The sequence below is a fragment of the Muntiacus reevesi genome, chromosome 11 (genome assembly GCF_963930625.1).
Source record: "Muntiacus reevesi chromosome 11, mMunRee1.1, whole genome shotgun sequence".
Classification (NCBI taxonomy): domain Eukaryota; kingdom Metazoa; phylum Chordata; class Mammalia; order Artiodactyla; family Cervidae; genus Muntiacus; species Muntiacus reevesi.
The window spans coordinates 73,841,440-73,869,404 of record NC_089259.1 but is presented as its reverse complement, the minus strand read 5'-3'; the positions used below and the strand labels follow the sequence as shown (position 1 = coordinate 73,869,404).

At 40.6% G+C, this 27,965-nt stretch overlaps 1 protein-coding gene across 1 annotated transcript in view; it reads right to left on the bottom strand.

Moving 5' to 3' along the window:
- The window catches only part of PCCA (propionyl-CoA carboxylase subunit alpha), a 345,865-nt gene that overhangs the window by 51,493 nt on the left and 266,407 nt on the right, over nucleotides 1–27,965 (bottom strand). The window contains exon 21 of the mRNA XM_065902073.1: nucleotides 17,663–17,716. Within this exon, the coding sequence (XP_065758145.1) occupies nucleotides 17,663–17,716 (54 nt within the window). The remainder of the gene's footprint in view (nucleotides 1–17,662; nucleotides 17,717–27,965) is intronic.

The window sequence follows — 27,965 nt, the reverse complement described above, 5'->3', positions numbered from 1 at the left end:
CGCTCAACAAAACCTTGTTAGGCGAAGGAACGAATGAACGAACCTGGAAATGGACCACAAATTTCCACGGCCATTCCCAGGTGACGCAGTGGTTAAAAAACCCACCTGCCAGTGCAAGAGACACAGGAGACACGGGTTCGATCCTTGGGTTGGGAAGATTCCCCTCAAGAAGAGAATGGCTACCCACTCCTCTCCAGTACTCTTGCTTGGGAAATCCCATCAACAGAGGAGCCTGGTGGGCTGCAGTCCATGGGGTCACAAAGTGTCAGACACGACTGAGTGACTCAGTTTGTGATGCAAAATACCGGCACAACCTAGACAAGGACTTTTTCCTCCAGCCTTCTGATAATTTTGAACTAGTGACTCGGAAAGATACTTATTATGTTTTTCCTTCTACACAATATTAGTGCTAATTAAATATAGTGTCAGTTATTACAGCCCTTACAAACACATGTAGGTGGTCTGCAGAACAGGATTAATACCTAAATGACAAAAGAATTAAAACACTGGCATTTGAAGCTTTGACAAATATTTTCACTATCTGCGTTTCTGAAGCAAAACATCAGTTCACAGGCAACCAGAGGGGATGGCCCAGGAATGTGCACAAAACATGATTAGTTGGTTTAAATCTCAAAACAGTACAAGGTGCCTATTAAAAAATTATATGAACAACATTAACTTTCACTTCGATGCTGATTATTCTTTTTTCCTCTCTTTATGTAATGACCTTCCTGCACAGTATGTGCTGCCATTAAAAAAAAAAAAAAGCCTAGGGAAGCAAAAGGAACTGCTTGCTTAATATAAAAACATTGTATTTGAGCAAGAGATAACAATGTAATAGAAAATTAAAATGTATAAGCTTTGTTGTTTTGTTAGGGTTAAATTTGTTTTAATAAAACAACTAATACACAGTTTTGGATACTTTTGCATTTACCATAAGTGCTAGGGAGAAGGAGGAATCCTATTTAAATGAAGCCTGTAGACTCATAGACTTAGCGAATGAACTTATGGCTGCCAGGGGGGAAGGGACAGTTAGGGAGTTCGGGATCAACATGTATACACTGCTATGTTTAAAAGGGATAACCAAGAAAGATCTACTGTACGGCACACGGAACTCTGCTCAATGTTATGTGGCAGCCTGGATGGGAGGGGAGTTTGGGGGAGAACAGATGCATGTATGTGTCTGGCTGAGTCCCTCTGCTGTCCACCTGAAACTATCACAATATGGTTGATCGGATATATGCCAACATAAAACAAAAAATTTAAAAACTGAAAAAGAAAAAACGGAGTCCTGTCCGCATACCTACTAGGTGGCTAGAATCTAAAAGACATTAGATGTTAACTAGACTTACTGTGGTGATCAAAAACAATGCAAACACTGAATTAGTATGTTGTACATCTGAAAGGAGTATAATATTATATGTCAATTATACTTCAAGAAAAAAAGATAGTGACACATGTTGGCAAGTGAAAGTGAAGTTGTTCAGTTGTGTCCGACTCTTTACGACCCCATGCCATGGACTGTAGTCCACCAGGCTCCTTGATCCATGGGATTTTCCAGGCATGAATACTAGAGTGGGTTGCCATTTCCTTCTCCAGGGGATCTTCCCGACCCAGGGATTGAACCCGGGTCTCCCACATTGTAGGCAGACGCTTTACCATCTGAGCCACCAGGGAAGCCCATTTGCAAGAATGTAGAGAAACTAAATATGCTTGATTAAGTGCTAAGGGGAATGTAAAATGATGTAATGGATTTAGAGAAGACTGGCAGATCCTCAAAAACTTAAGACACAGAATTGCTACATGACCCAGAGATTCCACTTGGAGGTAAACACTCAAGAAAAATGAGAACATGCATTCACACAAAAAAACATATATAAAGGATTGTTCATAATGACATCATATATAATAGCTCAAAAGACAAGCATGTTAGATAGCCATTCTGAAGGAAAAAATGTGATATGTCCATAGAATGGAATATTATTTGGCCAAGGAGATGAATGAAGGGCGGATGCCATGACATGGGTGAATCTTTGAAAAGGTGCTAAGTGAAAGAAGCCAGTCACAACAGATCATACGTTGTATGGCTTTGTTTATATGTAATGCCCAGGATGGGTAAATACACGGAGATAGAGAGTGGGTTAGTGGCTGGCAAGAGTTGAAAGAAAAGAAAACGGGCAGTGACTACTGATGGATGTGCATTTTTTTGGGGGGGGGGGTGATGAAAAATGCTCTAAAACTGATTACGGTTGAGGGATGTACAGCTCTGTGAATAGACTAAAACATACTCAATTGTACTCTTGGAAGGATGGGTGAATTGCGTGGAATGGGAATTATATCTTAATAAAACTGGTTCGTTTTCTTAAAGCCATAGAGGTAGCCATTTGAAAATTCTCTGTAAATCAAGCACCTGTATTTTGGCCAGAAGCAAAAGGTGAAAAATGGATGAACAAGAGAAGAAAAGAGTAAACATGCAAAACATCTGCAAAAACAGCAACAAAAATCACAATGTTGCAATAAATGTAAGGAGACTGCTTCTAAGGGCAAATATTTAGAATTAAGTAGTAAACAGGAGGCTGAATACTGCAGTCAAAAACAACTACTTTTTACATATATAAAAGAAAAATGTGAGTCTTTACTTTGGTAATTCCACTTAGAATCAAATGAAATTATTTGCATTTGAAATTGAAGAACAAAAGAGGTTTAGTTTCTAATAGTTTTGACCTATTTTAGACAGATAATTATTAAGTATTTATTAAAATGCTTTAGCTTGAAATACTATAGGCACCAGAAAGAAAACAAATATGAGCAATTCAATTCTATACCTTCTGTTCAATAAAACTCGCTTCTCCATGGCAGGTGGTACACAGAACTCTACCCAGGGGGTTAATCAAAATTCCCTTAGAATAATTGAAAAGCATCTGCATTTTCCCCCCAGAAACCGCAAAAAAGTCACAGCTAGCAGAACATATCATCTTGATTATTAGCACTGAGCCTGTAGCCACACAATGTGCTGTCCCCAGGAATTAAGTGACAGGACACAGCCGCAGTATCTGATAAGCCAGGGACATCTGCCCACGTGAGATGCAAGGAAATTTTTTTAAAAATCAAAAGACAATGATAATAAGTTGCACATGTGATGTTTTTGCTACCAGTGTAAAGCAAACTGCATATTGTGACAAAAGTCATCCTTCTCAGAACGGGATGGTGCCAGGCAAGACCTTGGAGGTCACTGACCTCGACCTCTAACCTTACAACAAAGAAAGCTGAGGTTTCAGAAGGTCACACCACCAGGGTAAAGCATTGCTGGGGCTAGAAATGAGATCTTTCAAGGCTCTTTCCATAAAACATTTTTTTTTTTTTTAACCCTGAGTGTATGTACTACAGAGAGTGTTACCTAAGAAATGGAAGAGCCCCTGGAACTTCTGGAAGCCATGTTGGCAAAACTCCACACAGGAGTGCTACACTAACCAACTACGGACGTGCACGACCGCAGAGCTTGGAGACACTCAAGTTTCAATTCAAGTGACGCGTACATTAGTGTACGAGAAACAGAACCACACTCTGCGGGTTACAAGCCAGTGATCAGAGCCGGGGTGGCTGCAGCCCGACTCACCACACGAGGACTCTCTGTAAAAAGGTGACCGTCGCACTAAGGCACAGAAAACGGAGGAGGAGAGGAGGTGGCCCCAGGAGGGTGTTCTGGCAGAACGCTAGAAGCAATGTGCAGGTTTCAGCAGAGCACGGGTATGCCCAATCTCTCTTCACTCTCGTTGTCATGTAACCCAGACCAGCGGTAAAATTATTCTAACTGGCTTCCTAGTTATTTTCATGAAAGAAAGTGAAAGTGAAAGCTGCTCAGTCCTGACTCTCTGCGACCCCATGGACTGATAGTCCATGGAATTCTCCAGGCCAGAATACTGGAGTGGGCAGCCTTTCCCTTCTCCAAGGGATCTTCCCAACCTAGGGATTGAACCTAGGTCTCCCGCATTGCAGGCAAATTCTTTACCAGCTGAGCCACCAGGGAAGCCCAAGAATACTGGTGTGGGTAGCCTATCCCTTCTCCAGGGGATCTTCTGACCCAGGAATCGAACCAGGATCTCCTGCACTGCAGGCAGATACTTTACCAACTGAGCTATTAGGGAAGCCCAATTATTCCCATACCACCATTCAAAGCTTTGGAAGGCACATTTAAAGATTTGGAAGAAATCTTCTTCCCCTCAAATTAATATACACACATTCTGGTTTAGACATCCAGTCTTGGTGAGTTTAGTTATTGGACACCAGTTCCCTTGTTTCCAACTGCTTGTAGGCTCTCCGTGTATTAATCATGGTTTGGTTTTTTATTTTCTGTATCTTACAATGTCTTTCTTTTTTCTTTTTCAATATGATCCTTGTTTTATGTTTTTAAATCTTGGAGGCCTTACAGACCTGAGAGATCCCGCTTGTCCGCCCCCTGCCCCTCCCAGGGCTAGCTTAACTCAAAGACAGTGCTGAGCCTGGTGACGCACCTTTATATTCCACCAGCCAAACCTTTTACCTAACACAAACCAAGGCATTGTTTCCTGCCCCAAATCATCCTAGGGCCAAGTACCATATAAGGAGGACCGCTCCTAGAGCCCACTGACATTATTCAAACTCGCCAGTCCTACCCTGTGTGCCCGGCTCCCTTGGCCTTTCCTTCAGAAACCCCGGTAAAGGCTGCCTCGCTTCCCCCGCCCGGCTCTGTGCTCCGCTCTCACTCCTTTCTGCCTCCTAACCAACCTGGAACTTCCCCAGCGGCCCTGTGTGGCATGGCGGATCCCCTTCTCTTGCGAGATATAAGTAATACATTCTTTCAGTAGGCATTAACCTCTCCGAGTTGGCACTAAGTCACCTCGGGAAATTAAAATCCAGCAGGTACATTTCAGAACCCTCTGCCAAGTGCAGAGGAGGCCAGCAGACCCGCGGAGGGCCAGGCCACAGACTGCGCAGGGTGGGCATGGAGCAGGGGGAGCTGGAAACGAGGGACGGGCCTCCTCACAAGCGCGCCTTCAAACCTCAAGGGCTGCCATTTGGAAGATGGCAGGCCTTGTCGCAAGCTCAGACATGCTGTGTGCACACGCGGTGCACTCAGCATGTATTTATGTAGGTTTATTTTCAACAAATTGATAAGCTGATACAACAATATCTAATTGATCTTTTACTCTGAGAAGCATTAACAGAGACGATCCAACAAGAAAACTCTACTGATGGGTGAGCCTGAACTGCAAAAACTTTGTTCTTTTTGAAAAGAAATGTAGATACAATCAAGAATATTTTATATATATTTCAAAATCCCTTGGATCATAACTGCAGATACTGATTAAGAGAAAACTTCATTGATAAAAACTGATATGATGGTCAAAATTTTCTGAAGACACAGAAGCATACAAAGAGAGTCATCAATGTTAGGAAAAAATAGTTAAACAATATATATGACATACATGTGTACGGGGCCCAGTTTTTCCTTTAATACAATCAAGATGGCAACATGAGACAAGCTACAATGAACAGGGTGGAATAGCTGCATCCTACTTATCCACGGGCACATAAGAGTAAGTTTGCGGAGCATTAGAGAACTTTAAGGCTAGGGAGATGGTCACAGATGTTTATATGCCCTTCTATAAATATCATCTAGACACGGACATTTTGGCACTACTTTTTAAGGCAGATAATTCTTTTGTAGGGGCTGTCTTATTTATTATAGGATGTTTCAGAAGCCTCCTGGGTTGGATATGTTCCCAATATACTTAAGGAAATTTGCCCACTAGATTTTAGTAGCAGTCCACCACTGGTAACAACCAAAATGTCTCCAGACATTGCCAAAGGTCCCCCAGGGAGCAGCATCACCCAGGTTGAGAACCACCGGTTTAGATGTGCAATATCACAAAATAATGCCAGGCACCTGTATTTTGCTAACTACCTGCATTATTCCTAAAACCCTTGAAGGGGACTCTAAGTTTTGTTTAGCAGAGGGTAGAGAAAGAGAGGTTCAATACTTAAAAAAACAACAGCGCATCTTCCACAACACACTTTAACCGGTATCCCATGCCCCGATCACCTGAAGTGTCAACTGAGGTCTTCTCACATGCCCATTGAGAGGAAAGGCTTTATATAAAGTGAACATCAAGCGGCAATTTTAATCTATTTTTAATAGGCACAATACTCACTTTGATCAATATTGCCCTTTCTAAAAAGAGAACCACCACCTAGCCCCGATATGAAAGCAATTCTCATGAGGAAACCGAGGGTGCAGACCTCCAGTCCTAAGCTAAGGGGCTCTAACAGCAAACACAGAAGAGGAGGGTCAGTCCCCCCGACCCCCCTTCACAAACTACTCCCCAGCAGGTGGTCAGGAATCATACGCAGGTGTGAAGGGCTGCAGGAGGACCTAAACCCCAATCGCGCGCTGCACCGCGCCACTGGAAGGAAGCCAAGCTGTGCCGTGGGGCCAGGTCTGATCCTGTGGCTGCCCGCACTGTACGGGTCAACCTGACAAATTACCGTCTGCAAACTTACAGCAGAGACACGGCCTCGTCTGTGAGGTGCGGGCTCTGCCAGTGATCTCAACGGCTGGGGGATTAAGTGGGGTCACGAGCCTAAAGCGACGAGCCCGCCGCACGCACTCGGGGGGCACTGTCTCCCGGGCACCCCGTCTTAAAGGGCCGCGCAGCTGAGCGGTGGAGACGGGTGCTCCGCTTGGCAGCCTATGGTGGCCCAAGCTCTAGGACACAGCGGACTCCAAGGGGGACTGTGAGAACTTACACACGAACTATCTCCCCATCTTTAAATGAGGCAGGGGTTCCATTTCAAACAAGGGCGCGTGGCAGTTTCACATGTCCCCTGATGCTCGGTAATTACCTGGGTAATTAACACAGATACCTTAGCCTTTACCTCAGCTGTCTCCCACAACCTTGAGAATTTACATCATATGAAACATGGGAAAGCTACATCTCAGGATACGGACCCGAGCTACTGGTGATGGCTGGACCTTCCCCTGCCTTGCCAGGCATTCTGCTGTATATACACTTTCCACGCGCAGGGTGAAGTCCACAAAACACGACAGAACTAGGCAACTACATGCTAGGTGGAAAGGGGCAGAAAAGCATTTCTTCACCAATGCCATCATGAGGGGAGGCATGCAGCATACTCGCTGGATGCCTCTCCCCTGGACAACGGCAGGACCCATCGCGTGGGGGGCATGGACGAGCAGCGGCTTGCTTCTACAACCAGGCGGTAACTGCACTCTCGCTGTAGACTCAGGGTGTGGGGGTCTCACATAAACAGTGAGAGTAGGGCTATTCCAACGGTGAAAAGGATCCGAGTGAACAGAACGTGGTGATACAAACTGGGGCTTGGCCTACCTTTCAGGAACAGGCTGTCCACAGCAGATCTGGCTTATGATCCAACAGGAGGAAGGCTAAGCACGAGTAACCCGCATGAGTAACCCACACGGCCAACAGCTAAGAACGCTTATGAGTCAAATTAAGTGTCGGGCTAGCTAAAGCTGGTGGCCAGTTTCTCTGCAGGAGGCATCTGAGTAGGTCAGGGTGGACACAAGAACTTGTAAGCTTCGGGCCATTAAGAAGTATCACATTTGTTCTAGAGGGTTCATCTCTAGTAGAACATTATATTTATTAGTGAAACAGGAAAGAAAACGCTGAAATCCCACTATTACTATAGTCTGGGCCAGAGATTCTCACCTAGGGGTGACTGTGTTCCCTCCCCACCCCCAGGGCCACTTGGCAAAGTCTGGAAACAACTTTAGTGGTTACATCTGGGCAGGTGTTCTGGCATCTAGGTGGCAGGGCCTGGGATGCTGCTAAGCATCCCATGATGCACAGAGCAGCCTTCCACAACAAAAAACATCGCCCAGCTCAAAACGTCACCACTGCCAAGGGTGAGAAACCCTGATCTAGGCCAAAAACAAAATGATCGCTGTCCTGTGGGTCTAAGACTTGACAGAATTCAGACCAACTCTAAAAGACTGGGCAACGGACATGTAAACTGAAAAGGTACAGATGATGAAACCAAGCATTTAATTATACATTAGGTGCTATCAGGTCTCTACCTGATTAAAAAAATACATATATATAATGAACATATAGAGCTGTCAATTAATTAGTGCAAATAATCAATATATATGTACTATGAACATAAACAATTAGTGCAAATAATCAAAATATATATGTATTATGAAGACATAAATCAATTAATTAGTTCAAATAATTAAATGCTTGCTCTATCCTTTTATTATAAGAAACATCTAGAACACTGTTCCTATGTGTGACTCAAGACCAGTAATACAATGTAGCTTTTGGTATCCATCTCCTAAATCAGATACTAATTCTTCAATAAGTGTGAAAATATACTCCAAACCCTAGTCTTAGGCTACTTGAAACTGGTATTCACAAACACAGACTCTTAGGCTCTAACTCAAACCTAAGGGATCAGTTTTACTGGATTCTGGGGATCTGCATTTTTAGCAAGTTTTCCAGTTAATTCCTACAGGTGCTCAAGTTGAGAATGACGGTCTGACTCGGCTTCCATGAGAAAGAGCTGCCATTTCCATATCATTCTCACTATAAGGTAAATAACAATCAGTGAAGTTTATGTATGAAGGATCAGCAATGCACGGTACAACACTACAAGGGCCTTAAGTGGTTCAGCTAAAATAATAGCCTTGTGAAGTGAGGCTGGGGTGTGAAGCCCCATAGGCACTGCCATATCAGGTCCTATATCCAGAGTATGTTGCCTTTCAAACACAACACACCAAAGTCTTCCCAGTCAAGGCTGCTCTTGGTGAACTTCATTAAGCTTCAAGGAAGCAGGCGTTCTTAAGCATCTTGCTGCCACAGGTGCGGGTTTAAATATGTGCTTTATATTTCAGCATTCAATGACAGATGATATGTTAACTACGTGAGGAGGTCAAATCATGGGATGAAAAAAAATTAGACTTTCCAAATAAAAGAGAAATATTTTCCTTCTGAATTTTTCGGTAGATTGCCTACCAAATGTGATCTCAGTTGAGATTACAATTTCAGATGACAGCAAATCTCCAAAGCAAGTGAGAAAAAGGAAGGAAAAAAATGAGGCAAAATGATTGCAAAGGAAGAGTGTATTCAATATTTTCAGGGGTTATAATAATAGTTGAGCTACTATAGGCTAAGTTCCTATTATATTTCAGCATTTTACCAACACTTTCTTATTCAACCATCACCAATTCCATAAAAGTAGATATTTTGCTGACAGGAAAATTGAGGACCAGAAAGGTTGAGTAACTTGTTCAAATTCACAAAGCTCATAAGTGGGAGATAAGAGATTCAAACATAAGAATCAAGTTTTATTTAGTATACCTCCCCCATCCCTCCCCCACCCCAAAAAACACTAACATGCTGGTAAGAGAGTTAATTCTCAGGTAGGCTGATTAGGAGTCCAGGGCCCTCAAGGAGGAGAAAAGGACAAAAAAAATTTTTTTAATATATTCCTTGTCTTCAGTTCAGTTCTGTTGTGTCCAACTCTTTGAGACCCCATGGACTGCAGCACACCAGGTCTCCCTGTCCATCAACTCCCAGAGCTTGCTCAAACTCATGTCCATCAAGTCGGTGATGCCATCCAACCACCTCATCCTCTGTCATCCCCTTCTCCTCCTGCCTTCAATCTTTCCCAGGATCAGGGTCTTTTCAAATGAGTCAGTTCTTTGCATCAGGTGGCCAAAGTATTGGAGTTTCGGCTTCAAGAGCAGTCCTTCCAATGAATATTTAGGGTTGACTGCCTTTAGGATTGACTGGTTGGATCTCCTGGGAGTCCAAGCAACTCTCAAGAGTCTTCTCCAGCACCACAGTTCAAAAGCATCAATTCTTTGGTGCTCAGCTTTCTCTATAGTGCAACTCTCACATCCATACATGACTACTGGAAAAACCACAGCTTTGACTAGACGGACCTTTGTCAGCAAAGTAATGTCTCTGCTTTTTAATATGCTGTCTAGGTTGGTCCTAGCTTTTCTTTCACAGAGCAAGCGTCTTTTAATTTGTCTGCAGTCACCGTCTGCAGTGATTTTGGAGCCCAAGAAAATACCGTGTGTCACTGTTTCCTTTGTTTACCCATCTATCTGCTATGAAGTGATGGGACCGGATGTCTTGAGTTCAGTTTTTAGAATGCTGAGTTTTAAGACAGTTTTTTCACTCTCCTCTTTCCTCTTACATTCCTTGTTTTAGTCACATAAAACATTTTTTCTTTAAGCCCAGAGCTTGTGACTCAAGGGTATGCTTTTCCTTAAGCTCTGTACTAAGGATTATGTAACAATAATGTATCTTGTTCAAGGACATGTTTCTCCTTTTTAACCAGAACCTTCTGACTAATCTTGTTATCTTAAGAGGTCTGTTGTGGGAGTGGGTCTGGTGAGACCTTTCTATTGTCAATTCTAATCTTAATTGAAGATGTTTGTTGTAGGAGTGGGTGAAAGTATATAAGGCCTTGATAAGACTAGCAAGTGGGGCACTCTCATCCCCCTTCTGATGTCTGTGTCAGAACATTCTCTGTCCTTCGTCACTTTAATAAAACTCTGCTACACAAAAGCTCTTGAGTGATCAAGCCTGGTCCCTGGTCCCCAAGCCAAATCTTCTTTGGAGATCATGAATTCGACATCACTCACCAGAAGCTATCACTGGTAGTTCACATAAATTTCTTGCGAGCATATAACTGAGTAATTGCAAATATTTTAAATTGACAATATTTCAAAGAGTAACTCTAAAGGTGCTATATGGCCTGTCTCTCTTAGAAACTGAATGGGATCAAATAAGCATTCTAAAACCCTAAAGCATCACACAAGTGTTAAGGCATTATGTTATTCATTAAAATTAATTTTTATTTTGAGGGTCTTTGGTAGACAGCAGCAGGATTTTGAGATATTCTGAAATAATTAGGGACACCCTAGGATACTGTGAAATCATGATTGAGGTTGCACTAAATTGGCTTCCAATAGCCACATATAATAGAAATGATCTGGACAATAGATAATGTCACTTTTAAATGATTCTATTAGAGATGCTAGAAGCCGCCCCCTTGGAAGTGGGCATTCCCCAGGGGTCCATTCCGGGCCTGTCCCTTCACCATCCCCTCCGGTGATCTTAGCTACTGCAGGCTTCAGATACCACATCTTCATGTCCAAAGGCACCCACTGACATGCTCACCCTTCATCATTTCCCTGATCTTTCCTTTACATCATACATGTCCCCCTGGCATTTCAGACTTAAAATGGTCAAAAACCCAACTCATTATCTATTCCGTCTGAGCCCAGGTTCAGTCCCTGGTTGGGGAACTAAGATCCCACAAGCTGTGTGGTGTGACTGGGGGAAGAAGAAGAAAAAAAAAGTCCAGACAAAACAAAACACACCTCAAGTGATCCTGCCACGCTTGCTAGCCAACCTGCTTTTCCTGAAACACACGGACAACCTCCTGCCTCTCTGACCTTCACTATTTTATTCCCTGAGCTCTTCCAACCATCACTGCAGAGCCGTTGCTGAACATGCTGTCTCAGAGCCCTTTGCAGATGCCGTTCCCCTCTATCGGAACATCCCTTCCCTTATTCAAACTCTATTCACCCCCCGAGTCTAAGAATGAGCTGGATATATTTACTGGGAGCCTTCCATAATTCCCCTATTTCTTTTTTCCAGCCCCTAGATGCTTCTTCACACAAGGCTCCGATCATTCGCATCACGCCAGGATTTCTACACCCTGGGTTGGCAGTGGGTCATGGCTGGCAGAGATGCCTTCTTCCTTTGAATTGCCATCACATAATAGATGTTTAATCAACGTGAGATGACTGACTACCATGACAACCAATACATGTCAGGCTTTAGGTATGCTCATTAGAAAAACAATTTAATGACTAGTAGGATATGAAATGTAGATTCTTATTCAAAGAGCTGCATCCTGTGGTTTACACTTTATGCTTTTGTATCAGAAAGGAAAAAGTAAAGTTAATAGATCTATGGCTTCCCTGGTAGCTCAGCGGTAAAGAACCCGCCTGCCGATGCAGGAGATGCAGATTCGATCCCTGGGTCAGGAAGATACCCTGGAGAAGGAAATGGCAACCCACTCCAATATTCTTGCCTGGAGAATCCCATGGACAGAGGCTCCTGGCAGGCTACAGTCCATGGAGTCACAAAGAGTCAGATACACCTTAACAACGAAGCAACATCATCAAATAGATCTCTGCTCTTCTCTGCCAGCAAACCGGCCTCTGCATCCCATCTCGCCACCTACCGTGTACTCGGGGTACTGCTGGTCTGCGCTCCCCTGCAGCCAGGGCCCTACTGAAGGGCACATGCCAAGTCACGTCCATCTGTCACACGTCCTAGCATGTAGTTACGGGCAGGCCGTCCACCACTTCCGTTACATTTTTGTTCAAAACGCTTCACACAATGAGATATTAACAACTGCACATTTGAATTATATTCAGCATGCCTATTTCACAAGGCTGGAAAGTAAACATATTCTAAAAGTTCCTCCTTAAGTCAGGTACAGGAGTACGCAGAACACGTCACCATGGAAACAATGTTATGGATTAAGATTGCACTTAGAAGCCCATCTTATAAAATCTCATCTTATCCTTATTTCAGCTGAAGTTTTGAATACTGGAGGGAAATGCAGGAAGGGATGCTAAAGCTTTACTTTTTTCTTAGCATTATAAAATATATGAAAACCGCCCCCCTCCCCATAAAAACCCAGGGAGAGGGTTTCAGGAGGGAAGGGACACATGTATGCCTATGGTTGATTCATACTGATATATGGCAAAAACCATCACAATATTGTAATTATCCTCCAATTAAAATAAATAAATTTTAAAACAAACAAACAAACAAAACGAGAGAGACTTCATCAACCCTCAACAAAATGCCAAGCCTGTGGCCACAACTGCTTTCTACAGCTGGACAGGAAAAGTGTCAAAAATAAGGAGAGCCTGACCCTGTGGGAATGGAGCCCTGTGAGTATTGGGTAGAAGTGCCCGTCTGATGTAGGCTCCGGGGTTCTATGCCAGACACCTCCCAGGTCCCTGTCCTCCCCATCCAAGGAAACTGGGACCAGGGCAGCTTGGGTTAATGGGTCAAGTCCCAGGGGTAATTCAGTCAGATGTCCCTGTTTACACAGGGAAGCAAGCCTCTGGATGGCTGCAAACGCTGAGACATGGGACTAGCATACAAGAAATGCCAATAAACCACCTTGTCACTTCTGAAACCTCCCTGATATGGGGCAAGAGATGGAAAAGAGAAGGGAGAAAAAGGCAAGTGAAGACTAGAGATGAGTCAGATATGTAGATGGAGGGATTTATAAGCTACAGAAGATCAAAGAAGTTGTCTGGATGTTTATTTTTGGAAGACAGTAATAACCAAAAACGTGACATAGGTTACTTCTCAAAAGAGTACTGGTAAAGGAGATGTGTGCTTAGTCGCTCAGATGTGTCCAACTCTTTGGGACCCCATGGACTGTAGCCCACCAGGTACCTCTGTCCATGGGATTCTCCAGGCAAGAATACTGGAGTGGGTAGCCATGCCCTTCTCCAGGGGAATCTTCCCAACCCAGGGATCAAACCCAGACCTCTCGCATTGCAAGCAGATTCTTCACCATCTGAGCTACCAGGGAAGTCCACTGGTAAAGGAAAACAGTAACAAATCTAGTTCTTTTCATTGGCCAGTTATTTGGATTTTCAACAAATGGGAGTTCACTCTATTCAAGTTCAACATATAAGGGAGTTTTCAGAAAGAGTGAAACTTTTCGGTGATGTTCGTATTTCTATCTACAAATACAAATGATCCAGGTTTGGGCCCTGTGCTATCAGATGACAAGATACAGCCCAAGCTTCAGCTCTTGCTAATTAAACGAATCAATTAAGAGCCTACCGTTGCAACTGTGTAGCTGCTGTTCTGTAGTAGCAATAACAACCCCGCAGGGAGGCCTTCTACTGCATTAAAATGCTGTCCTCCACAACTCCATCTGATATTATTAGAAACAGTTATTTGTGTCTTGCTGTCATATTAGTAGCAACGGCAAATTATGGAAATATGCAGACCAGAATGGTCCCAGTATGAAACCAGGTTGGGTTTTCAGCCTCCAAGGGAACAATTGCTGAAATTCCAAAGTTCCCCAAAGTTCTTTAATGGAACTGATAAATCTATCAGCACAGCATCCATTTACAAACTAGGTAAGGGTCACATATTTACATACTTTCCTGCTAGGCTGATACAATTCAACTAGATGAATTATCATATTAAGTTTACCCTCCTGAGTTAAACTGATGGAGTTCAAAATTGTTTTCGATGGTTGTCATTAATCGCTGTTACTTCGTAAATGCTAACTTTGAAATCTAATTGTGCTAGCGTACCAAGGGTCATATTAATACCATTCTTAATGGTAAATCTTTGTAAAACGTGTTTATTCTACTGATATTATTACTAAAGCTTTCAAGGCTAATAAGAAATAAAGTATATTTATTATCAATAAAAACTTAATTTAAAATGTACAATTTGATATTTAAATTAGCTTTAAGAAGTTCAGCGTGATTTGGTTTCATTAAGATCCCTGGCTAAGCTTCAAAGACATATAATTTGATAGTTCCTCAAGAGTCCTTGGGTAAATGCCAACAGCACAGCTATGAAGAACCTGCTCAGTGCAATGTAGGTTATTTTCTCTTTCAGGCAATATGCATTGTTTTCACAAGAAAAAAAATTCAGTCTTACACAGATACGTTTGTCTTAGAGTTGTAGTGTTTTAAAGATAATGGTACTTAAAAAAAATTAAATACAAGCAATGATTGCAATACAAAATTTGGAATCAAATGGTAACTTCTGTATTCTTCAAGTAGTAACAAAATATTCATCCTTATTGTGAATCACAGTTCAAGTAAGGAATTTGGGTTATGTAAAACACTGAACCTCTTCTGCTTCTTTCTGAGTTTATACTACCTGACATGCACAAACTCACAGCTTCACTAAAAATGTGTCAGCAAAACAAACAAGCAAAACCCAGACAATCTACAATTTGAAGTAGGCACAGATCACCTGGGAAAGTTCTGGGGAGGAGAGCTTTGACAGCTAAATGCACATTATGGACTAATGCATGTGTCCCCTCCACCCAGTTCACATGCTGGCGTCCCCATCCTCAATGTGACGGTATTTAGAAGTGGTGCCTTTGGGAGATAATTAGGTTTAGATGAGGCCATGGGAGCCGGGCCTGGCAGAGAAGAGGCAAGTGAGGAGACCCCGATGATAGTGCCTGACATGTTTGAAGAAGAGCAACTAGGCTGGCTGAGCTGGTGTGTATTTTAAAAGGATGACTTTAACCACTATATTAATGATAAAGCAGTGAGCAGGGGTGGAGGTGGGAAGATTGACTGGCTGCTGCAACAATTTGCACAAGAGGTGATGAAGACTTTGGTCGGGATGGGGGCAGTGAGAGTGGCGGAAGAGGCAATTCAAGGAAAAGACAAAGTTGTAGCTTAAGTTGCCATTTTCTGAGACAGGAAAAATTGTAGGAGGAAGTTTATGTTGGTTTGGGTTTTCTTTTGCAGGTTGTGGCTGTCAAGAAGTCCTTTTTCAATGTCTGAACCCTGAGAAATCTATTAGAATGCAAGGAGCAATAACAAATAGCAGAGAGAGCACAAGAACACTTTCCAGCGTGAGCACAAGAGGTCCAGAAGATCCTAGCCATAAAGGAAGTCTAGGTAGCTGATAAAAAAAGAATGGCATGGATCTTTATGCAATGACATAGGAAGATGTTCACGATTTACTGTTGCATGAAAATTCATTTCTGGAAGAACATGTCTATTGTTAAAAACTTCAAAACCTCTAAGGGATAAAAGGAATACTTCCACGATGGTTAACTTTGTATGTCAACTTGGCCAGACAACAGTATTCAGATATTTGGTCAAACAGTATTCTAGATGTTTTTATAAAGGGTTTTTTGTTCTTTTTTTTGGCCAAGGCATGCAGGATCTTAGTTACCCAACCAGGGATCAAACCTGCGCCCCCGGCATTAGGAGCACAGAGTCTTAACCAATGAACCTCCAGAAAGGTGCCATGGTTTTTTGTTTTTTTCTATTTTAGATGAGGTTAACCTTTAGGTCAGTAGACTCTGAGTAAAGCAGATTACCCTCTAATAACATGGGTGTGGCTCTTTCAATCAGTTGAAGAAAAAGGATTAACCTCCCAAGCAGGAAGTTTACACAGGCACACTGACCTTGAACTTGAAATGTAACTATCCTGCAGGTTTTGGAATTGCCTCCACAATCACAGGAATCAACTGCTTAAAGTCAATCAACCAACCAATCTCTCTCTCTCTCCTTACATATGAAAACATAATACACATACTGTGTTGGTCATGTTTCTCTGGAGAACCCTAATCCACTTTCTTATGACATGAATTTAAATAATATTTAAATTTTTAAAATTTAAGATTTTTATTATATATATTTTTATTTTAAATTTTTTAGTTGAAAAGATAAGCACATGTAATAACTATTCATCAGAAAAGCAAGAATAACTACAAGTCTTAGGTGCAACACTTAAAAAGTACATATTGGACAGGTGTCTTCACATGTACTTTAATCTGTAAGCTATACCACACCTCTATACTTATATAAAGTACAAAGCATGAAGTAAATGGACATTGCTATTGATAGCCTCCGTATCTCAGTGGCAAAATCGTTATTCTTTTGATCTAAGCCACAAACTTGTCCTCTGATATCCTAAAGTTACAGAGTCAACAGAAATACCCAATGTAAATTTACAACCTAAACAAGGTACCCAAAAGATATGAACAGACATTTTACAGATTATAAATGATACCTAACAAATGAATACACAGAGAAATATGCGAATACAATGGCAATAAGCGGAGAAATGCTAATTAAAACAATAAAGTACCTTTTTCACCAAATTATTTTGGAAAATTATACCATTATTAATATAGTACTTATAAACTCATAAGTAAAAATAACTGCGAAATTAGTTTCTTTTCACTATGTAGAACTATATAATTTTGAAATTATCATTCAATTTCATTAGAAATGTGGACCTACTAGAAGAAGCTAGAGGGAAAACTGAGCAAAAACAAACAAACATAAAATATCAATTACCTGGGTTTTTTTTTGGTTATGCCACCTGGCTTGTTGTGGGATCTTAGCTCCCTGACCAAGGATTGAACCCGGGCCCTCAGCAGTGAGAGCACAGAGTCCTGACCACTAGACCACCAGGGAATCCCCCAAGGTCACTAATCAAAAGCATCTTTTAATTTTTTAATTTTTATTTTTTTTCAAAAGCATCTTTTTAACACCTGTTTTTATTTTTATCAAAAATAGGGAGAAAGCCTCCAGCAAAAAAAAATACTTCAAAGACTCAACAAACTGCAAATAATTTTTTTAAATTCTTTTGTATCTAATAAGAAATAGCTAAAATTATTCCATCACGAGAACTTCCCCCACATGTGAAAGAACCCATTTCTTATATAAAGACATCTCACTTAACAGCAAAGCAAAACCATGGTGAAGCCAAGTTCAAACACAAGGGCTAAAACCAGCTGATCACTTTTCCAGTTGATCTCTCTGTAAATTAAAAGAACAAAGTAATCATCCTTTCCTACTTACCACTGTGCCGAGAAACTGAATGCTCATGTTGCCCCCTGCTTCCCGAGAAAGACACTGGGGGGGAAAAAGAGACATAAAATGAATTCTCAGCCACACAGCAACATGTACCTGAATGCTCACAGCAGCAGTACTCCTCACAGCCAAACCACCCAAATGCCCATCGACTGATAAATGAACAAACAAAACACAGTGTCTTCATGCGATGGAATACTGTGTGGCCATGAAAAGGAACGAGGGGCTGACACGCGCATGAGGTGAGATGCCAGGCACCTCTTCCCCTGCTTGTCGCCCACCTGTGCTGCTTCACTGGAGCAACGTCTAGTCATGGCCTCTGTCCAATTTTCAACCAGGTTATTTAATTTCCTGTTGTCAAGCTGCAGCAGTTCTTTACGCAGTCTGGATAGTAACCCTTTATCAGACGGATGACTTCAAATATTTCCCCCATCCTCCAGGACGCCTCCTCACTCTGTTGTGACCTTTGACACACAAACTTTTTAAAATTTGATATGGCCCAAAGTATCCACGTTTGCTTTTGTGCTTACGATTTTGGAGTTAATTCCAAGAAATTACTGTCAATTCAAGTCATGAATTTGCCTACATTTTCTTCTGGAAGTTTTACAGTTTTAGGCACTATGCTTAGGTCTTTAATCCACTTTGAGTCAATTTTTGTATCCAGTGTGATATGAGGGTCCAACTTCAATCTTTCATACATGGCAGATCCAAGCTTTTACAGAAAATCTAATGAATATGATCATCAAATTTATGTTTTCAACTCCCATTTATCCTGAGTTCAAGATTCATATAGTTATCTGTTAGTTGGATATCAATACTTGGATATTTAATGCACATATTAAACCTAGCAAGTCCAAACAGAATTCTTGATCTGCCTCCCCAAACCTGCTTCTCCCCTAGCCTTGCCATCTCAGTAAATACTATCATCATTCACCCAGTGGTTCATCTTCAATTCTTTAACTTCCTTCACACCCAGTATCTTAATCCATCTACCAATCTTTTCTGTCTTCCCTCCAAAACATATGTCAAATTGGTTCACTTCAAGTCATCGCCACAGCTACCACCTTAGTCTACGCCAAGGGTTGACAATTTTTTTCTCCAAAGGGCCAGATTTTGCTAGATTCTTCTCTTGATATTTGCCTTAGCATAACATTATTTTGCAATTTAATCACCTCCAATTGAAGGGTAAGTAGAATATCCTCAACAGTACATTTATATAGATCATAAAATATGGAAGTATCCCTTGCTTTTGCATTGAGATTTGAAAAATGCTGTTGGAACTATAGTCCACTGCTTGTTTTGACAGCCCATGGAGTCTAAAAAGCAACTTGATATTAGCTGTGACTCAAACATTAGTTGTCAAAATGACTTGACCACAGTGTGCATTTTGCATGTAAATGCTGTTTTGTCTTACAATTTCAGTGCCAATTCATTAAGAAATATCATCAAGGCCACAGCACAAGCTAATTTTCAAAGCCGTACAATATTCCATAATAGTGGCTGAGGACAGTTCTTTTTATTCAGATAAAATTCAATCTTGGTCCTGCATTAAAAAAAAGAAATCTCAACAAACTCCTAAGTCACTGAACTGATGTCAGTAGGGGAAAACCAGGGCATTGAGGTGCTATATACGATAAAACTCCACAGACAGATAAAAATGAATAAAGGTGGCTGTGTTTTGGTAAAACTGTATTTATGAACCTGAAATTTGAATCTCAGATACTTTTCATGTGTCATGAAACATTTTTTTTTCCCCAACCATTTAAAATGTAATACTTTCAAACTTTAAAAAACCACTCAACTAGTGAACTGTACAAAAACTGGCAGTGGGCTGGATTTGACTGACTCCTCGTCTAAACCATCATCAGCCCCTCTCCTGTAGATGACTGCCATGAACAAACAAATGATTTCCTTTGTCTCTACCACTGGTCCCCAGGAGTCCACCCGCCTCACAGCAGCCCTTTTAAAATACGTCTTACCATTCTTCTATTCAAACTCTTCAAAAGCTTTGCAGTAGGAATTGAATAAAATCCAATTCTCTGGGCCTACAAACATCCTATATGACCTGGTCCCTGTCTATCTTTAGCACTCTCCTAACCACACTTGCAGAGTACATCATGAGAAACACTGGGCTGGTAAAGCACAAGCTGGAATCAAGATTGCCAGGAGAAATATCAATAACTTCAGATATGAAGATGACACCACCCTTATGGCAGAGAGTGAAGAGGAACTAAAGAGCCTCTTGATGAAAGTGAAACAGGAGAGTGAAAAAGTTGGCTTAAAGCTCAGCATTCAGGAAACAAAGATCATGGCATCTGGTCCCATCACTTCATGGCAAACAGATGGAGAAACAATGGAAACAGTGATACACTTTATTTTTTGGGCTCCAAAATCACTGCAGATGGTGACTGCAGCCATGAAATTAAAAGACGCTTACTCCTTGGAGAAGGAAATGGCAACCCACTTCAGTATTCTTGCCTGGAAAATCCCATGGACTGAGGATCCTGGTAGGCTACAGTCCATGGGGTCACAAAGAGTCGGACACGACTGGGTGACTGAACAACAACTACACTGGAGATACCGACCTTTCTTCCGGCCTCCACACAAACCAGTCTGGTTCCTGCCTCAGGGCCTTTACACTTACCATTCTTTCTCCTTGGGACTTTCCTCCCCCAGATTTTTGTAAGGCTTCCTCCTACTCCCCACAGGTTTCATCTCAACGGTAGCTATTTGGAGAAGACTTCCTAACAAAAGCTTCTCTCCCTACCTAAAGCTATCTCCCTAATCGTCTTCTATGAGTTATCCTGTTACTGTCTTCATTGACCTTCTTAGCACTCAAATTACCTTCTGTATGTGTTCACGTGTTTGGCATCTAATCCCTCTGATACAACGTAAGTCTTGGTCACCGCTGTGTCTCCTGAGTCTAGAACGCTGCCTGAGATGTACTGGCATCGCATTCTATGTAGGAGACGGTTACAAAATACAACCGTTCCTTTCCCTTACCCTACAAGGGTTGGGCTGATTCCCAGGCAAACAGAAGTAATTTTGCAACAGGTAAAATGAAAACAGGTTTAGAATTTCTATTTTTACAAACAATTAAATTGTAACAATGAATATGCAAACCATACATATAAGTACCAATAAGTTACCCTAAACTTCGCATTCAACTGAAAGCAAGTTAAAACGACATGTATGTGGAGTCTCAGATTGTTCTCACTACAGCTGCTCTAGTCTGTGTACCTGGAAGAATCCACACCTGACAAATCTCAGCAATAAAGACGGATGTAACAGAAAACAGGGAAATAAAATTTCACTCAAAATTGGAATTTACTTTGCTACAGGAAACAGGAACGTACACTTTTCTCACAGTCTAGAATTAAGACAATTTGGTTTAAGAATCCACGGAGAACAAAGCCCTCCACGCCTACTGAGTCTGAGGCACACCAAAACAGACACAAACTGGCCACTGGACAGGCTCAGAGCAAAAAACAAAACAAAAATGAACTTATTTTCCTGAAACATATCCTACCCTGAAATATTTTCTCCAAATATTTCACCCCCTTTTCTATTTTAAGTGGCACATCATAGCTAGATGAAAATGGCCTTCTTTTCTTATTCTAATAGTCTCCTTCAACATTTATAAAATATATTCCTTTTTCCCTTCTTTAAGGAAAAGAATATTTAAGAAGACTTTGTTAATGCAACAATTTCAACATTTGTTAGAATCAAATTCATGCACAATTAACAAGATTGCTCACTCAAAAAAAAAGCAAAAACAGTCACAAAGTTTTAAAATGCTCCAAAGATATCTCTCAGATAATAAAATCAGAGGCAGTTTCACCTTTACAAGTAATCTTGCTGAACAGTAAGAGAAGAAACAGTCGTAGTTGTCTCTTTACCCTCACTGATTCCCAACTTGATAATATGTTTTAAAGGCCATTACTATGGGATTGGTCTTATCGGTCTTCAGTGCAGCTGCCTGCATTATTTTCCATAATCAGTGTTTATACTATTCAAAATCCTCATCTTGTGGCAGCTACTAAAACATAATTTTCTACTTAACAGATAGCAGAGAAGAAAGAAGTATGTGTGTGTTGGGGGGGGGGAGGCGGGTTGAGAAAGACATTTTCCCATTACATTAAATTTTTAAAAGCAATTCCAAATCATAAAACACATGCCACGAGAGACAATAAAATGGCTAAGCTTCTAGGCTACACTACAAAAGCAGGTAGACCTTCACTGAAATTAATATTCTGAATTATGGCTGTAAATATATCCCAGCTGTTAAACAGTGATTAAATTTTTTGAAGCACAGTGAAAGGAGTTATTTCTGTGCTACTGGTGGGCTCGTTTCTAAGATGTGTAACTGTAATTGATGTTTTCAGGAATGTGAAAAGGAGATGGTTAATAATTACTCTTTCATTTCCTACTTCATTAGGAAAAAATACCATCCTTTACTTCTTCAAGTTATTTATTTATATATCCTATACATTCTAAATAGATGGTTTCATATTACATTTGATGACTCCAGAGTAACCACATGCATATAGTTCAAAATAACAGCTAATTATTTCAAGGGAATGGGGGGGAACAACTAAAAAATGTGGGGTACACTTATTTGGGGCCTAAAAACATAAGACGATTACTTTCAAATTCACTTTTTCCTGGTAATGGTGCAGTATAAGCAAAATGTAAGTTACTTCATTTAATTTTCTCGTCAAAATATTCTTAACATATTTATTTTAGCACCTGTACTCATACATTTATTAGGATTAAAACTAAAGTTTGTTCTCAGAAGTTGTGGGAGTTATTTTAATCTAAAAACCAGAAAAAAGAAAATAACATTTTTCACTTGTCTTCTGAAATGGTGAGAAAATCCATTTTTTTTAGAAACAGAAAATCAAGGTTAAATCTTAAAAATCTATTCAAATTCTCTGTGGACAAGCATTTGGCAAATATGTATCACAGACATATATTCAACAAACACGATAACCTCTCTTCTATTATATTCATGTGCTTGTATACTATTCTATATTACAAAGGCCCACTGAGCATTTTAAGTTATCATGTTATATCATCTATTTAACACTGCAATCAATTCACAAGTAATCCATTTAATCTGGTATTCTGTAGTAAATAACATGAGATGCATGTGACACTATTCCAAATTTGTCTGCTTTAACATAGAAAATTTGTTCCACTTAGCTGAATATCAATGACCTATTCAATGCAGAATGCAATAGGACTGCAATCAGCTTTGTACTGTTATTTATAATAAATTTATCTTCTCTTGAAAATATTTAAGCAAGAATATGAGAAATAAAAAGAAAAAAGCCTTCAAAGGTACACCATGAATAGCTGCACATCACACAAATGCGGAAATTGTTAAGACCTTAGCAGGATCTCAAGATATTTTCAAAAGTATTTAGCTACTCTTCAGGCTTGTAGACAACCTGCTGTGAGCAGGTGGGGAGAAGAAATCAAGCCACACAAAGAAGCAGGCCAATAGCAGTTAGTGGGCTCTGCTTGCAAATGTTCAAACAACGTGACTACGCAAAATGAAAATCTAGTATGGAAAACACTAGCGAGAAACAATACATCAAATCCCAGCAGACAAATTACATTGTAAGAAACCGAAAACTGAATTGTTTAGAGTAAAATTAAAGTGCTTCTTCAAGGCTTAAAAAAAAAAAATTACTTCACAGGAGACTACAGTCATAGGAATAATTTTAAAAAGTTCTATTTATCCGGCATGTTCCAGAGTAGGAAGGAGCTTGATGTGTGAAGAAAAGCAGTGAGCCTAACATGTATAGAACAGCAAAATCAGAATCTGTTTAGTTTCAACGCTTCAGTTATATGTTCCAGACAGGAAATCACTCCACTTTTTAAAAATTGTAGTAATTTCTATTAAGTTTCTAAATTAAAATTTTAAAAAGTTGTCACCTAGATGAGAAATTTATCTTCTCTTTAAAAATAAATTTAGCTAATCTATTTCTAATTTTTAATGATAAAAACCAAAACTGTGGTTGAAATGGGAAGAGGAGCACTTTTGAAAAATGTGGGTTTTTTTTTTCTTGCATTAACACCATCTGACTTACAAAAGGTTTTATTTGTGAGCTGTCTAACTAGCCACATATGGCTATTGAGAATTTGAAATGTGATTAAGGCAACTGAGAAAATAAATTTAGAATTTAGTTTTAAATGCAGAAGTAGTATACGTTTTTCTTTTAAACACAACTTCATTGTTTTGGTATTTTCCACTTTAATCATTCAATTTATGTTACTTTTTGTCATATATATATATGTCATGGGTACATTTCACTTCTGGTATCACATTAGTAATTTTTTAATAGTTTCATGTAGAATGTTAACACTTTGGAAATACTGGGTTAAATAAATGGATTTTAAAAAGAATTTCAGTTGTTCTTGTTTTCTTAATGTGGCTACTAAGAAAACTCAAGAACTGCAAATATGGCCCATATTAGATTCCTATTGAACAAACTTTCATTTCATAACTTCTTAAACTGGTAATTTGGAAATGAGAACATATCTTTCCACACAAGAATGAGAAAAGATTGTTAGTTTCTCAGGTTATATCATTAAGACATATTTAATATGCACTATTACTAATGGGCTCCACATATACAGTGAAAATAGTAGGAATGCTCTGGTATATAACCAACAGTAAAAAGAAAAGAATCAGGAAATACTATCATTTTATTTTCATTGAACAATAATATTTGAAGGAAAACGGTTTAATTATTAGATGAAGAAATGGATTTTAAAAGTTTCAAAATTCTAAAGAGGGCCTTCAGGGGTTTTTAAGGTTTCTATCCCCAGTTCTTTACTGTAAATTTTCTCATTTCAAAACATATGACCTCTTCTCCCATCAGAAAAATGTGATCATTAGCTTTAGACTTAAAGTTATTAACAGTGGTGAAAATGTGTGTCCAAGAGTATGATTCTCTTGAATCTTAAGTATTTAAAATACATAAGGGAAAAAGAAAGTGCCAAGTAGACATGTGGACATACTGGAGTAAGAGGTGGTGCGCGCCATGCACAATCAGTGACGCTGGGGGAGACAGTGCAAACAAAGGGTGTGCATGCCTGGCAAAGGAAGAAAGGATCAACAGCAGTACTGATGATCATCAGCACCATCAACAGGCGGTACTGATCGTCTTCCACAGTGCAGGTGCTCCCACGGCAAATGAAGGCAAACAGGTACCTGACTAGAAAGAAACGTGCTATACAAGCAAGATACTTTCGTGCGCAAGTTCCTGGGAATTCCGTTTCTCTTTGCTCTCACAGGAACTACAGAGATTCTGTATCTGCACAGACCAACCCGCCATGTTATCCAATAGAAAACGGATTTCACAAATGTTGGAAGATCAGGAATTAAAGAGAATTGATAAAATGGCTAAGAAGGCCACTTTAAGCCCATAGGTTAATTTGATGAAGGCTTAGAAGAAATGAAATCTAAATCTTAAAATGAAGGCACAGATACAGCAGATTTATTTCTGAGATTAGAAAAATGAAAAATGACTACCCATTTATCCACCCACTCAACCATTCACCCAGTTATTGAGCTTTAACATGGGCCAGGAACTCAACAAGGAAATTCAAGGTCAAATGAAAACTGAAACAGGTAATTCAGATCAATTAAAACAATTCACTATCCAAATAATGGTTCATGCCAAAATACAATTTATTTTTAAAGAAATGAATGGATCATATTAAGTTCATGAGGCTTACCAATGAAAACAAGGAAAGTAAATAGACAAATGTAACCTGATTGGAGAAGAAGGGAACCAACTACTAAAGCAAAGGTAAGGCTTCCTCCCCAAGTATTAATATTTCATCATCTAATCAGATAAAGATGTTCAGTGCCCTTTCCGTGTAGACACAGGGTGGTGGTGGTGAAAGTCGCTCAGTTGTGTCCGACTCTTTGGGACCCCATGGACTACACAGTCTATGGAATGCTCCAGGCCAGAACACTGGAGTGGGGAGCCTTTCCCTTCTCCAGGGGGTCTTCCCAACCCAGAAATTAAACCAGGGTCTCCTGCATTGCAGGCAGATTCTTTACCAGCGGAGCCACAAGGGAAGCCCAAGAATACTGGAGAGGGTAGCCTATCCCTTCTCCAGGAGATCTTCCTAACCCAGGAATTGAAGCAGAGTCTCCTGCATTGCAGGTGGGTTCTTTACCACTGAGCTATCAGGGAAGCCCGGATTATCACGGAAGACTGTGTAGACACAGGGATTCAGCAATAAAACTAGAGAGGTGTTAAATATCCACATATCCTTAAGTAAGATGGTAGAACATGCTAGGCCAGAAACTAAGAGACCGCAAAAGCAGCAATTGCCCATTCCTAATTCAGGACAACAGGAAAGAGGTTAAAAGTTAACTAGAGGACATGAATTCTTAAGCTAAGAATTCAAAGTTGAAAACTTCAAGGAATTCATGAGACTCTCTTGATTTTCCATGACTTGTGGATTTTGAGGGACACCCAGGGAGGATAAGCAAGACTCCTGTAACAGGGAAAGAAGACAAGACTGTGGTAAGGCACGCATGTGGCCCGGACGTGGATCCTGGAGAAGAGACCCACACTGGGTAATTTTAAGAGGCTCTGCCTACCAAGAGGGCCAAAACTCAGGAAAAGACGGAGCAGGGCACTGAGAGCTCTGCGCGTGAGGAACTCCTCCCGGACCCACAGAACGTCCTAGGAGACACCAGACAGCTCTGGGCATTTGCCATGCCCGGGAAGAATGAATACCATGTGCCGTGGGCAGCCTAGTTCCTCCCACAAGTTGCCACTCACCCTTGCCTCATCCGGCAACTCTGCAGAGATCCCAGGATAGCAGGCAGGAAGTGGAGGGGGTATAAACCAAGAGGGAAGAAAGCAACACTCTCATCTTCTCTAAAAACACTTCTCAGTCTGAGAAATTTTACGATCTTTAATTGAGAGGTGTTTTTTGTTGTTTTTTTAATCAGTTTTGACATTATAATGAAATAGACTTTCAGACACATTCTCTGCCAGATAGACTATGACTTTGCTTATGACCTGACAGCAACTTTACGGACTGCGAGAAGTGTATGTGAGATTATGTGTGAGAGGAAAAAAATAAATTGAGATGATGAGTTTGAAAGAATGGTTGTAAGTTGCTTCTATTGGCAGTAAAAGAGTTCCATTTATGCAATGAGTTGGCTACACAGTAAAATAGATAAAGAAATGGCAAGTATTGAGAAGTACCTTGAATGCTTTTTTAATGACGATGCAAAAAATCCTGTCCCACAATGAGATGCTGCGTTACATCCATTAGGAGAGCTATTACAACAACAGCAATAATCAGAAAATATCAAGTATTGGTGAAAATGTGCAGAAATTAGTCCTTGAGTGATGCTGGTAGGAGTGTAAAATAGTTCAGCTGCTGTTGAAAACAGGATGGAGCTTCTTCGAAAGATTACCCTAGAATTACCATGTGATCCAGCAATTCCAATTGTGTGTATATACCCCTGAGAACTAAACGCAGGGACCAGAAGAGGTATCTGCATACCCATTTTCATAGCAATATTATTCACAACAGCCAAAAGGTTGAAACAACCCAAAAGTCCATCAACAGATAAACGGATAAACAAAATGTGGTCTGTATATATATATTTTATGACAGATAATTAATTTTGACATGTGTCACAACATGGAAACCTTAAAGACATTATGCTCATCGAAATAAGCCAGGCCCATATACAGACTTTGTGAGCACACTTCCATGAGGAGCCTAGGGTAGTCAAATTCATAGCCACAGACACTAGAACAGAGGCTGCCAAGCACCGTGAGGAGGGAAAACCGGGGTGGGGGGTGGGGTAGGGGACGGTACTGTTTCAGGGAACAGAGTTTCAGTTTGTGAGGACAGAAAAGTTCAAGAGATGGACAGTGGGTGATAGTTGCACACAAATGTGAATGTACTTAATGTCACTGACCTACACACCTGAAGTTGGTTAAAACAGTACATTTCATGTTTTATAATTTATGTATATTTTAGCACAATTTAAAAAATCCTGTTGAGGTTACAAAGTAGTGTGGAAGGAAGAAAAACCTTGATAAAAGTGCAGCAGATCTGATCTCAGACTGGTATAGAACTCTGGTAGATGACTGATGGGGGCTTCTCTGGAGGTTCAGTGGTGAAGAATCCACCCACAGGTGCAGGAGACGCAGGTTTGATTCCTGGGTGGGGAAGATCCCATGGAGAAGGAAATGGCAACCCACTCCAGTGTTCTTGCCTGGAGAATCCCATG